Source organism: Nicotiana attenuata, chromosome 8 (assembly GCF_001879085.1).
Source record: "Nicotiana attenuata strain UT chromosome 8, NIATTr2, whole genome shotgun sequence".
Classification (NCBI taxonomy): Eukaryota; Viridiplantae; Streptophyta; class Magnoliopsida; order Solanales; family Solanaceae; genus Nicotiana; species Nicotiana attenuata.
Genome location: NC_031996.1, coordinates 26,369,475 through 26,381,634, shown reverse-complemented (window position 1 = coordinate 26,381,634; position 12,160 = coordinate 26,369,475). Strand labels below are relative to the sequence as shown.

The 12,160-nt window shown below is 35.4% G+C and overlaps 1 protein-coding gene and 1 non-coding gene across 3 annotated transcripts; both read right to left on the bottom strand.

Annotated features, from left to right (window-relative positions):
* TRNAV-CAC lies at positions 1,072-1,145 on the bottom strand. Its single transcript has one exon. It is a non-coding gene; the product is annotated as a tRNA-Val (tRNA).
* LOC109231101 (serine/threonine-protein kinase STY8-like) lies at positions 1,942-11,379 on the bottom strand. Of its 2 annotated transcripts, none has more exons than XM_019396659.1 (12): positions 11,100-11,379; positions 10,032-10,268; positions 9,576-9,650; positions 7,026-7,103; positions 6,820-6,914; positions 6,334-6,454; positions 6,125-6,204; positions 5,523-5,585; positions 5,262-5,374; positions 5,093-5,178; positions 4,694-4,812; positions 1,942-3,058 (listed from the first exon to the last, which is right to left on the bottom strand). In XM_019396659.1, the coding sequence occupies exons 1-12, from the start codon at positions 11,133-11,135 to the stop codon at positions 2,920-2,922; spliced, it is 1,242 nt and encodes a 413-aa protein (XP_019252204.1). In that variant the 5' UTR covers positions 11,136-11,379; the 3' UTR covers positions 1,942-2,919. The 2 variants fall into 2 exon arrangements, with proteins under 2 accessions (XP_019252204.1, XP_019252205.1); XM_019396660.1 differs by having other exon boundaries at positions 1,942-2,637.

Genomic DNA, 12,160 nt, shown 5'->3' with positions numbered 1-12,160 from the left:
GCGTCATTTTCCGCCATTTTTCGATTTCAGTAGGGTGTGAAGGAAGGTGGTTTATTTTTGATGTTCTAGGTGCAAACTATGATTTCGATTGCCGAAATCTCCACAGACGGCGCCAAATTGTTTGGCTCAAAAGATACTAATTACTTTGTAAGCGAAAACAATCAAAATGAATCAAAGGTAAATCGTAATCGAATATAATTAGACCTAGAAATATGTATTATGCTTGTGATTGTTTCAACAACTTGGATATTCGAAAGAGAGTAAGAGAAAGCTTGTTGAGAGAGAGAGAGAGAAATAGAAAGAAAAGATAGCTTATTATTGAAAAAATCTGCCCCTTTACAACATTGGGATTCTCCTTTATATAACAAGAGAACCCCCTCAAAAATAATAAAATAATACAGGGATAGGTCACGTGCTTTAGAGGATACGACGAGATTTAAGGACACGCTTTCGCTCTGACATTCTTAGATCGTCCCCTCTACTTCGGCTATTGCTTAGTCGTGGGTCGTTGCTACCATAGTGGGCAGAATTCGACCCCGTACAATTTCCTGATTATCATTAAAACAAAAAAAACAAAAACAAAAAGTTTAGAGAGCTTCGGTGTTCGAAAGTAACTAGGGAGAGGAACAGAAACTAGTTCTTATCCACCCAATATGGAAGCATTGATCAGTCAGCAATCTTTTCTTTCAGAAATAGCCTCTTTCCACTGAGCAAATAAGACTCCTGGAGTTGAGTTCAAATTCAGTGACTCCACTCTTCTGTATTGGATAATGGAAGTTGAGGAAGCAAATTGGCATGACAACCGTAAATTTATATACTTTCTCTCTTAGGTAATCCAATTTGGAGAACTTGGGGAAAAAGGTTTCGAGCTGCTACTTGTATCCTGTAGTAATGACTATAAGTTGCTACTGCTAAATCACAAGCTGATTAATTCATAAGAAAAAATTATCCATGCTTGCCTTTAACATTTTACATTTTGTAACAAACGGGAAAAAAAGAAGAAGAATGAAAGTGGAGAAAAACAAAGGGAAGAATGTAAAAAAAAAATAGAAAATTGGAAAAATAGGAGAATGTCTGAGCCCGGGTTCGAACCGGGGACCTCTAGTGTGTGAGACTAGCGTGATAACCGACTACACCACCCAGACTTGTCTGTCTGTTTAACGCTAGTTTACTATATTCAATAAAAATCAACTGACGTATTAATTAATCCGAGCATTCACACAATTGAGAAGGGAACAGATAATACGGTCATTTAGCTATTTATCTCTTTTGGTAGAGTGTCCTAATTGTTTAAACTTTTTTACCGTTTTGCTTTCGAGGAGCTTTTGGTCATATATGAAATTTATGTCATTAAAATATATAAAGAACTATTAGCATTTATTAATGTTATTGTAATATGGATCTAAGATGAGCTTAAACAGAGCGGCATGACGAGCGAGAACTCATACAACCGACCCCAACTTTGCTTGAAATTGACAGATAATTGTTGTCACACAGCAACATACTTTTTCTTCTAGTAGTTTTCTGGTTTAATTTTTGAGGTATCTATCTTTTCCATTATCATTGTCAGCTTGCAATCCTCACCTTTATGTTCTTGATGAAAACATTAAACATGTAAAACAGTATGATATATTTTCATATTCTACTGACCGTGAATAACCTTTATCACTGAAGGATGTATTTTTGATAAATTTTCAACCAATTCCGACTAGACAATTTCTGAAAGGGTCAATTTCTACACAAACCTTGGCAAAGCTTAGTCATGAGTCATGACCATAAAACAGTAGGACTATCAAATGAGAGCACACATCCAATAGGTTTTATTGTTGACATATTAATCCAAACAGGAGCTAAAGAAGGTCTTTTTTTTTTTTTGAAGTCTTTCATGTATCTAAAAGTACACATCTGCGTGTCATAAATTATCCAAAACATCCGAAAAAACATAACTTGTAGCCTTCTTCATTGGTGAATCCAAGAAAAATGTGCAAAGGATCCAATCTCATAAGTCACAATCGAAAACTTTCCTTGAAATTATGAACATATCTTTCCTAATATCATCAATTTTAGGCCAAGCATATGAGAATATTACCAACAAACCCAATCTGAAGGAAAGCGACGTGAGCCACCTTGTCATCCTCAGTGAAAAGGCAATCAGCCTCATCTTTGTACATTGTTGGAGATCGATAAACTAGAACTGGTGAAGCAAAAGAACATGAAATATGGACAGTGATGAAGGATCATACTAATGGTCAATTGATGGTTGCAATTGTTAGTGCATGTCAATGTAGTAAGCTGCAGCAGATAAGGATAATTGATGGATGTCCAATGGAAAATTCACCAAGTTCAGACACATCTGTCTGATAAATTAGCTTTGTCTATCTTAATTTCAAAAGTTAAGGATTTAGGAAGGGATATGAACAACCTGAAACAGATACCACAATACAAACTCGACCATCAAAATATGAGCAAGCTTAATAAGGCTCAGAGATGACAGACAGCAACATTGACGCAATGAATTATAATATAATAAAAAATAGTTCAGCTAATATACATTAACATTGTAAGAAATTTTACACTATATGATCACCTAAAAGCCATTTACAGAGGTACCTTCTATAGCAAGCATGGACTGGTAACCTGCAAGGCATGGTAAATAACATGTTATCGCAGGTAAATTAAACTATGTGCAAATCTTTTTAGCAATGTCGATGCATATAAGTTAAACTCTAATAAAAATTTGCTACGAACTCATATCCTTCCAGGAAGTATTCCCTTGAAGATATTTTAAGACAAACTTGCACTTTATTTATGTATTTTCAAATCTGAGAGGGCTATGCAGAAGCTCCTTGTAACCAGAGAAATGAAATCAATGCGATAGGAGATACATCAGATCAGCTTCACGATCAGATAATTAACAACTCATAATATCATACAGCTACAGCATGTTCCCAAAACTATCTTATCTTGCATAGTTTCATGGATTTTTTCAAGCCGTTCAATAATTTCTTGAAAGGAGGGTCTACGATCAGGGTTCTTGTGCCAGCATTCACGAAGCAGCCTGCACACAATGTCATGTCAGATTTTTTGTGTCTCTGTGTCTAATTTAGATGGATTTAAGTCATATACTGTCAAATTAAAGATATTTTAAGCTATCAGTGAATTTAGCTTAGCATCTGATAGCAGGTTAGTTACCATTTTACTAGGTTACCAAGTAGTGTCCTATGTTGCGCGGACTCTCCAAAATGCTGCCGCACCCGTGTCGGATCCTCCAAAAATACACTACTTTTGGAGGATCCGACACGTACCCGACGACATTTTCGGAGAGTCCGAGCAACATAGGTAGTGTCTATAATCGAAATTTACCCGTAATAACTTTAAAACTGACTTCATTGTGTAAATATTTTTCACACCCAATGCATAGAAGTTAAACTCAATTTGCTATATGCTGAAGGGAGCTGAGATTGGCTATAGGAAATTTTATGGATGACGTACCTAGGCACTCAATCATATATATGCTGTGATGTACAATCAGCAATTAGAAAGCAAGTGGTAGTAGCAATCAAAAATAGAAACCATAGGATATCATATAAAAGAAGTAACCAATTCTCCATGTGATTGGAGTGCCTACCTAAGATCCTTTTTTATAAGGGTGGTGTTCGACTCAGCTTGCATGCACCTAGATTAATCTACCAGGTAATTTCTACCTCCCACCAACACATGTACCTAAGATTTTCTAGCATATAAAAGGAGTAACCAGCTTGAAACCCAGAAAAGAAGGAGAAAGTGCTTGATACTCCATTGTGCCTAGAGTTATGTTTATTTAACCGCTTCTATTCCAGAAACCAAAATCTGAGAAACACAAGGCCACATTTACTTCGTCAACTAAACTGGCCTCCAGATTCTTGACACAGAAACCAAATTTGAGAAATTACTGTCTATAAGAATGCAACTCATCTAATTTTCTATGTGAGTTCGGACACTGACACCTCAAGTTATTGAAATGAAATCTGCATATCTAGAAAGTACATAAAAGTACTACAAAAAATAATTCTATAACTTAAATTTTATTGGATTGTTCAAAAATTAGTAGTAAAAAATATGTTTGACTCTCTAAATGGTAATGACTTCACATAAAACAGGAGAAATAAACTTCAAGTTTATTATGGTATTTATGATTTCTTTCTACTATCTACTAAAAGATAATTATCATTCAAATCTATAGCCAGATTTTTTCAATATCAATTTGTATGCCAAATATGCAAAAACAAAAAAATTATGTCAAATGCAAGGTATTAGTCCAGATAATTATTCACAATTGAAGAAGGTGAGTCATTGATTTTATTATATACACAATGATTCCTTTTCACTTTTTCAAAATCAGGAAACATTTTAAAACTTTGCAATCCGGACAAGTTCAATATTAACAAGCATTTTCAGCAAAAACAATCAAAACGCTCAAACAACTACGTCAAAACCAGTTCAAAAATACTATACTTACCCCCAAACCTTGAAACTCAAAATGTAACACGGATAAAAAATAAAAAATGCTAAGAAAGGCCTACATCGAATAGACACTTTGGAAATACAAACTAATACAGTTGGACTTCAATGATCACCACATAGGCGTAGTTCTGTTAGCAAAAAAGGGGAAAATGGTAAGTTTGAAAATGCAGAAAAAAATAGACTAACTTACGTCTTGACTGGCTCAGGAAATATATATGAAGCAAGATGTGGCCGATAATCTTCGTATGCTGTCTTATCTGCCACTGTCTCTGGAGCTGCTTCCCTATTTGATGGTCCTCCTTGGAACATCTGTAATACAGAAGCATATATATCCCTAGCTTTTATTTTATATTTAAAGAAACGACATTGCAAAGCCAAATGATCAAACCATGAGAGGATTGTTTCCGTAGCTATTTTACTCTCATGATTAGGGGCCTAACTTCCCACAGCAAGATTTGAGAACATGAAGTACCAACTCAACATCTAATAGGTGTATGGAAAACTTTCCAAAAAAAACTCTGATGGTGAAAATGGATAAACCGTGCATATCTTCAGTTGGACAAAATGTAAATGTGTAATTTCAGCTTACCTCATGAACGATTAGAGCAAATGAGAAAACATCAACACTCTTTCCATATGATTCTCGACGGTAAACTTCTGGAGCCATGTATCGATCTAATAACCATGGATATAATTATGTTCGGGAGTTGACTGACCAAAGAAAAGGAAATACATATTAGCTTGGTAGTAGACCATACATGATCCAGTTCCTCCAGTCATTTTGTAACCATAAGAATCCTTCTGTTGTGCAATTTTACTGAGTCCAAAGTCTGTGACTTTAAGATGCCCTGCTTCATCCTGCAATACATTTCTGCAGGAGTATAAAGTTGATATAATAGCTGCAAAGATATCTTAAATCTGAATTATAAAGGAAGTAGTTTGTACTCTCTGAAGTGACAAGTACCAATGGTTTGATGCGTATGAGCTGAGTTAAATGTAGCTAGTGAAACTGCCAGTACCTAGGAGTCAAATCTCTATGGATAATAGCATGAGGCTTATGCTGATGAAGATAATTCATTCCTCTGCACATGCAAACAGAGAACTTAGTATAGCTGCTTTAAAGAGTACAATATGCACGACAACCACTCTTTAAACAGTAAAGTATGTCAACCACGAAAAGTGAGTCTGACAACTGCTTCAATGTTTAAAGACATTTCATAATGAGGAGCACCAAGCTGAAAGCAAATAACCCACAATTACTTTCATTCTTTGATCCATCTTTTTGGCATTTGATACTTCGGATTAAGAAATTTGAGGATTGCACTTAGTAGTCTACACTTTCCATTAACACCTGTTATCTATGGCCGTGGCTAAATTAAGGGGAGATTTGGTCATTGCTTGTTTATGCTCAGATAGATTATAAACTTTATAAGGGCAAAGTACATATTTATTGGTGATTGCACTAGTAAATGCAGACTTTATGATTGCATTTAACTGAAAAGAAAGAGGTGTAAAAAGCTACAAAGTTGAGTGAAGAACATGAATAAAAAATGCTGTAAATTGTGGTAAAAGGTGAAATCTAACACTTGAATTCTAGGTGACTTTTGATTGAACCTTATACCTTGCAATATCTAATGCATAAGCAACTGCTGTCAGTGGATCAAGTCTTCCTTTCTTTTTCAATTGGTCATACAAGCTTCCCTAGATTCCAATTTGTAAAAACATCAGTGCGAGCATTACTAAAAGCCCATATAATAACACTTATATTCCAAAGCTATTAGGAAATATCAAGTGAAATCAGAGTGCTTCTGAACATCATACACGACTTACATTTCGAAGATACTCAGTAAGGAAGACCAATCGATCAGCTTGCTTTAGGACGCCAAGAAACTGCACAATATTGGGATGGCGCAACTTTTGCCACAAAGCTAGCTCCTTCAGAAAAGCATTCCTGTGAAGCTCTCAATTATGGATGATGAATCCGAATATTAAAGCCAAGTTGACGAAGTAAGTTGTTACTCTACATCATATTAATCCAAGTTCTGAAAAAGAAAATATCAGAGATCTAAAGAAGCCATAGAAATTTTGACACAATAAAAGTCCATTGCTTGGCCAACAACTTTTTGGCAAGCTTTTGAAATATAGACCTGGATTGAAATTATCTCCTTGGGAGTACTTTGGTTCTTAATGAAGCTGAAGATAGAAGACCTTAAAAGTGATTGTACAGGACAAAAAAAAGTCAACCACTTCCAATCAGTCCCATCAGTTGCTTATGTGATCTTTAATTACAGCTCTGGAAAAAATCAGTAAACTTACTTCACCATTGGGTTTGATGCAATGGAAGCACGAATGGTTTTTGCAGCAACTTCGGTACCGCGCCACTTTACCAAATAAACTTCACCATATGCACCCTGCTATTCGCACTCACAATCATTAATAGCCAAAACAAATGTAAGTTGAATTGACATAAAAGAACATAGTCAAGTTGATATTTGCCTTGGCTTCTGGGTAAGAGAAATTACTTCTCCAATAAGAGTTGCATCCTTCATATCCACTTCACCATGATCAATTATACAACATAGCGCAGGAGAGTCACCCAACTATGTCAAGCAAAAGGAAATTAAGGTAAAAAGAGATGTTGATATCATACAACATTTCCGGGAAATTCACATTATCTAACACGGAAAAAAAAATAAAGATAACATAGTGGTAAAGAACATGCAGTTCTAACAAGGATCTTATCAACATTAACTCATCCATGAGGCGTACTTATGATTTAGCCTGTCCTGTTTTCTTGCTGGGGATTATTGTTACTTAGCTTCCTTTGTTTATTCACAAAATTATAAGCTAGCTGATCACGAGATAAATGAGTTGGGATGCAAAATACAATTCATGCTCACAGAAAAGGGATGTCATGCATGGGTCATAGGATATCATGGTTCAAAACCATACTCATAAAACCACTTAAAAGTAAAGGAAAAGAAGAAGAAAGAAAAGGAAACAAGAGGATATGGCTCACAGATTTTAACATGCTGTATATATCCCCCAATTCATGCATTATACTGGTAGAAACCCCAAAACCAGCATATGAAGCAACTTTTGTTACAAGTCCAACATCGAAATTGGAAAGTCAGCTACAGACGGAAGGAAATAAAGGAGTTAGGCACGTGAAATTTAGTTGTTTTGTTGGATTTTAAAAAGAGGGATATCATTGTGTAAGTTCATTGATGGTTTGCTCTCTCTCTCTCCCTCTCCCTCTCCCTCCCTCTCTCTCTCTCCCTCTCCCTCTCTCTCTCTCTCTCTTTCCTTTATTGCGTTTGACTCTGCGGTTAACTCTAGCCAGTCTGCTGGAAAATCCGTTTGGGATCCATTCTTGCATTTGTTGCCTTGGGATTTTTCATTTCTTTAGTTCGTGTTGACTTATTTCTTCTTTGATTGATAAAGGAAAGAAAAGTTAAAGAACGCTTCAACATTCTTTAAATACACCAATCACAGGCAGATATGATTGAGAATCCATCTATTTTATCTACTATTATTCTCTTTTGAAAAGGCGGCATTAGCCAATATGTAGTGTTTCACCAATTAGGAGACTGTAAGGCTTAGTAAGCAGCGCGACAAGAAACTTATGATGGTGTTCTCCTTTCATCGAGTCAAAAGCAGTTTCATCATGCATAAAAAGGAAAGAGCCACTGAGAAGAAGGCATGGAGATCCTATACACAGAGTGGACAATGCAATAATCTGAAACCTATAAAGGGGGAAATATATTAAGAACACGATTCAATATCTCAACACCTTAACTGCTATGAGAGTTTTCAAGTTTTAGGAACATTAGCCATTAGCTTTGGGTGTGCATAATTCAGTAAATCTATAGTTCTAGATCTGTTAGTTCAAATAAAATTGACAGAGGATCTTTCAACTCTGCAAGTTCATTGGAGTATTTGGTAGATAGGCATTGTTTCACTCAGCTATCTTTGTTAAAGTTATGTTTCCTCTTCATGTCATCCAATGCAATTTTGACTGTTTCTTTGGACTAAAAGAGCCTTTCTTCAGGAATGATCTTTTCACCATCCCATTTTCAACAGTTTGGATTATTAAGAACTAATTATTAAGTAACCAAATATGACATGTTTACTTTTGCAATTAAAATCAGATCAAAAAGAAAAAAGGAGGAGGAGGACAACATACCCAATGTAGTCCCACAAGTGGAGTCTGGAGGAGGAGGAGGAACAAAAGCGTGGATCTATATTTGCAAACGTTTTTACAATGGGAATTAAGTTTAAACACCGGCTCGCAAAAGGGACACCAATGAAATTTACTAACTTAATTATGTTTTCGACATGGCTATTCATTCACGTGCAGCCCTAATTCTTTTTCACGAGCCCAACATGTGGAATTTCTATTTGATGATAAGAATGAATCTTGGGCCTAACTCAACCCTAAAAGTTAGCTCATAAGAGGAGGATTGCCCAATAAAATATAAGGAGACCACAACCTATTCCTTCAGCCAATGTTGGGACTTAACAACCCACCACATGCCCAGAACTGGACAACTGGAGCGTCGATAACATAAAACGGGAGTCCAACATTGAGTAACACAACTACAAGGATCAATATGTTTGGCTCTCATACCATATTAAAGTGTGTGATTATCTCATCTAAAAGTATAAGCTGCCGGAGAGAACGCACTTTTATTTACTTAATTATGTCTTCAACAAACTATTGATGTTCCTATACGAGCTAATTAACTAGTATAGTTGGAAGTCCATCTAAGCTTATACTGTAAGCAAATAAAGTCCCAGATAGAAGTATTGTGTCCTAAAAAAGACCGGAGATGCTTAGTGTCTGACTGATCGGCGATAAGTTAGAAATATAAACAAAGTAGTCTGTTACTCTTGCATCAGCTTTCCAGTCAATCTTATTAATAGAAGAGTTTCTTTTTCAAACATGTATAGCAGGAAAAGCAAATTGCCCATTCTGTTTCCAAGCAGTATTGTGAGACAAAATTAAGATATCATTCAGAGTATACTGTGGCGGAAATCATATGAACGAGAAAAAAGGTTAGGACATATACCGGATCATATCCACCATGTGCCCCTAGAATCTTGCAGACATCCTTGTGACCAAAGTTGCGGGCATCGGAAAGTGGCTGCACGAGATTATGATCAAAGCTTACACTAATCAATTTGTTGAGAAACAAGCTATAGCCCTATATTATAACCTTATTAATAAGATTGTTACAGTAAGAGAAAATAAAGCGGGAACCATATATCTTCAAATGAATTTTAGCTATAGCATGGAAGCAATCAGTTCAATATTTACAGCTCATCGGTTATTGTATAGTAGTATACAATATAGTAGTATAAAACAGTCAAACCAAATAAGAAAAATGTAATTTAATGACAAAAAACAATATAGTCTATCCACCCATTGTTTCAACAACATAATACGGTAAAATAAAAACGAAAGGAAACAACAGTTCAAAACGGACTGTAAGGTAATTCACTTAATTGCAATACGTGCAACTTACAGTTCGACCCCAGCGATCTGTGGAGTTCACATCAGCTCCTTTCTCAAGAAGTAGAACAACAATCTCCACACAACCTTCAGAGGCAGCTAAATGAAGTGCTGTTCTCTTATCATAGTCAACCAGATTGGGTTCCACTCCTTTCCCAAGCTCTTGCATCACACCTTCTTTGTCACCCAAACCTGAACAGTGCAGAAGACGATAAGGACCTCCTGAGTCCATTCTTTGAGGTAGCATCTGCTGCTCATAATGTACCATTAACCAAAGTTAGTGAAAGGAAAAGCTTCACTATACAATCGACAAGAAGCAAGGGCGACGTGGAGATAACATCATTATAGCAAGCAGGGCGGAGACACTGGATCACTTCACCTAGAAAATATGTATGTAAACATATTTTTTATAAGAGTAACATGCATATTACACTGTTTTAAAAAAGAAATACCAGTAAATATCAACTTGAGATAGAAAGTAAAGCCTTAAAACCCCACAACCCGTGTACAAGACGAATTACGAAATTGAATCAACACCACTCGAGCAAAATCTTGTGTATGCTACTGATGGCAAGTGTTTCCTTAAATGCTGGTCCATTTGCAACTAAAAAATTGCTAGCTAGATAATATCAACAAACTTAAAAGTCCATTATATGGGAATGTGAAGTGCTTTTGCGTTTTTGCCTCAAGCAGAATGGAGGACTGAGTGGCTGGAGGCTCTGAATCTCTCTACAAAATCACCTTCTCTTTACATGCAAAGCAAGACATGAACCAATTTCCAAGCATGTTATTCCCATTAAAGAGGAAGAGCTCCTTACTAAGATTTTTTCCATTTGTAGGACTCGAGATATATCTGGTTAAGAGTGGAGGAATCCCACCCATCCCACCATAACCCTCGACCCTATATACAAGTTATGCAAGAATTATAATTTAATAAAAACAAAATAGAACAATCAGAACATAAAATAGACTCTGTCACAGCAATCCCAAAGCCAAAAACTGACACACACACACACACACACACCAAAAAAAAAAACAGAACAAGAACAAAAGTGTTTTATAGTCCAAAAGAGATACTGACCTTAGGAGGAGACAAATGAAGTTTATTCTCGTCCATGAGAAGGAAACTAGAACCCTAGTATCAGAACCAGAAATAAAAGAATTGTTTTTATGTACATGAAAAGAGTGTCAAGTAAATAGAGAAGTTTATATAGAAGACCAAATAAAAGAGGGTCACAATCGAGGACGGAAATGACAAAGGAGAATTAAAATGCCGGTGGAATTGGGACACATAGTGGTGATCGATTTTCTTGTGCAACGGTGGGGAAAGGGAATTCTTCGATTTTGGGCATAAGCTGTTTGTCTTAACTCTTTACAATGGCAATGCTTGAATGTACCGTAACATTATAAACAAGAATAAAGAATTTTAAAATGCGCGCTTCTTTCCTTGCCCAAATGGTAAATTGTTAAATATTTGACATGGACATAAAGTATTCATTTTTTCTAAATTCTAAGGATTAAAGTTACTTAGGAATATATGTAAGAGACCTTTTTGAATTCACCTGTAAACAAAAGAGACTTTTTGTCATTTTCTCAAAAAATATTACTACTTTTTATTAATTTGTGCGCCGTAGTTTGACGCATTATAGAGTTTAAGAAAAAAAAAATTAAAATTTGTGGTCCTAAAAACATAAAGAGTTAAAGCTTTGTGAAATCATAATTTGTTTGGATATAAAAGCTTATTATTAATGGTAAATTAACAAGTTTAAACTTAAATTATTTTTAAATATAAAAATATTTTATTCTTTTTCGAATTGACTAAAAAGAAAAGTGTGTTACAAAATTTGAGACAGAGAAAGTACTAGGTAAGTACTTTTTATATGTTAATATTAAAACACCTACTACTAATAAGATACAATACCACGAAAATAATGAAGACTTTGAGTGCGTAAATAGTGAAGCACAAAAGAAAAACCTAATTAAACGACCTAAAGAAGAATCCAAAGACAAAAGAGAAAATTTGAGGTGACAAATCTATCTTCTTCTTTTTTTAGAAATTGGAATACTTATTATTAATACTAAGAACTAGGGTTTACAAATGAAACCGACAAATCGCACTAACCCGAAAAACCGAGTCAAACC

Excerpts from the sequence above, each read along its gene's own strand:
- LOC109231101 (XM_019396659.1), bottom strand. The coding sequence starts at position 11,135 with ATGGACGAGAATAAACTTCATTTGTCTCCTCCTAAG. Across the intron at positions 5,375-5,522 it reads CATAGAGATTTGACTCCTAG|AAATGTATTGCAGGATGAAG; the intron begins GTACTGGCAGTT and ends ATACTCCTGCAG. Across the intron at positions 3,059-4,693 it reads TTTCCTGAGCCAGTCAAGAC|GCTGCTTCGTGAATGCTGGC; the intron begins GTAAGTTAGTCT and ends CATTGTGTGCAG.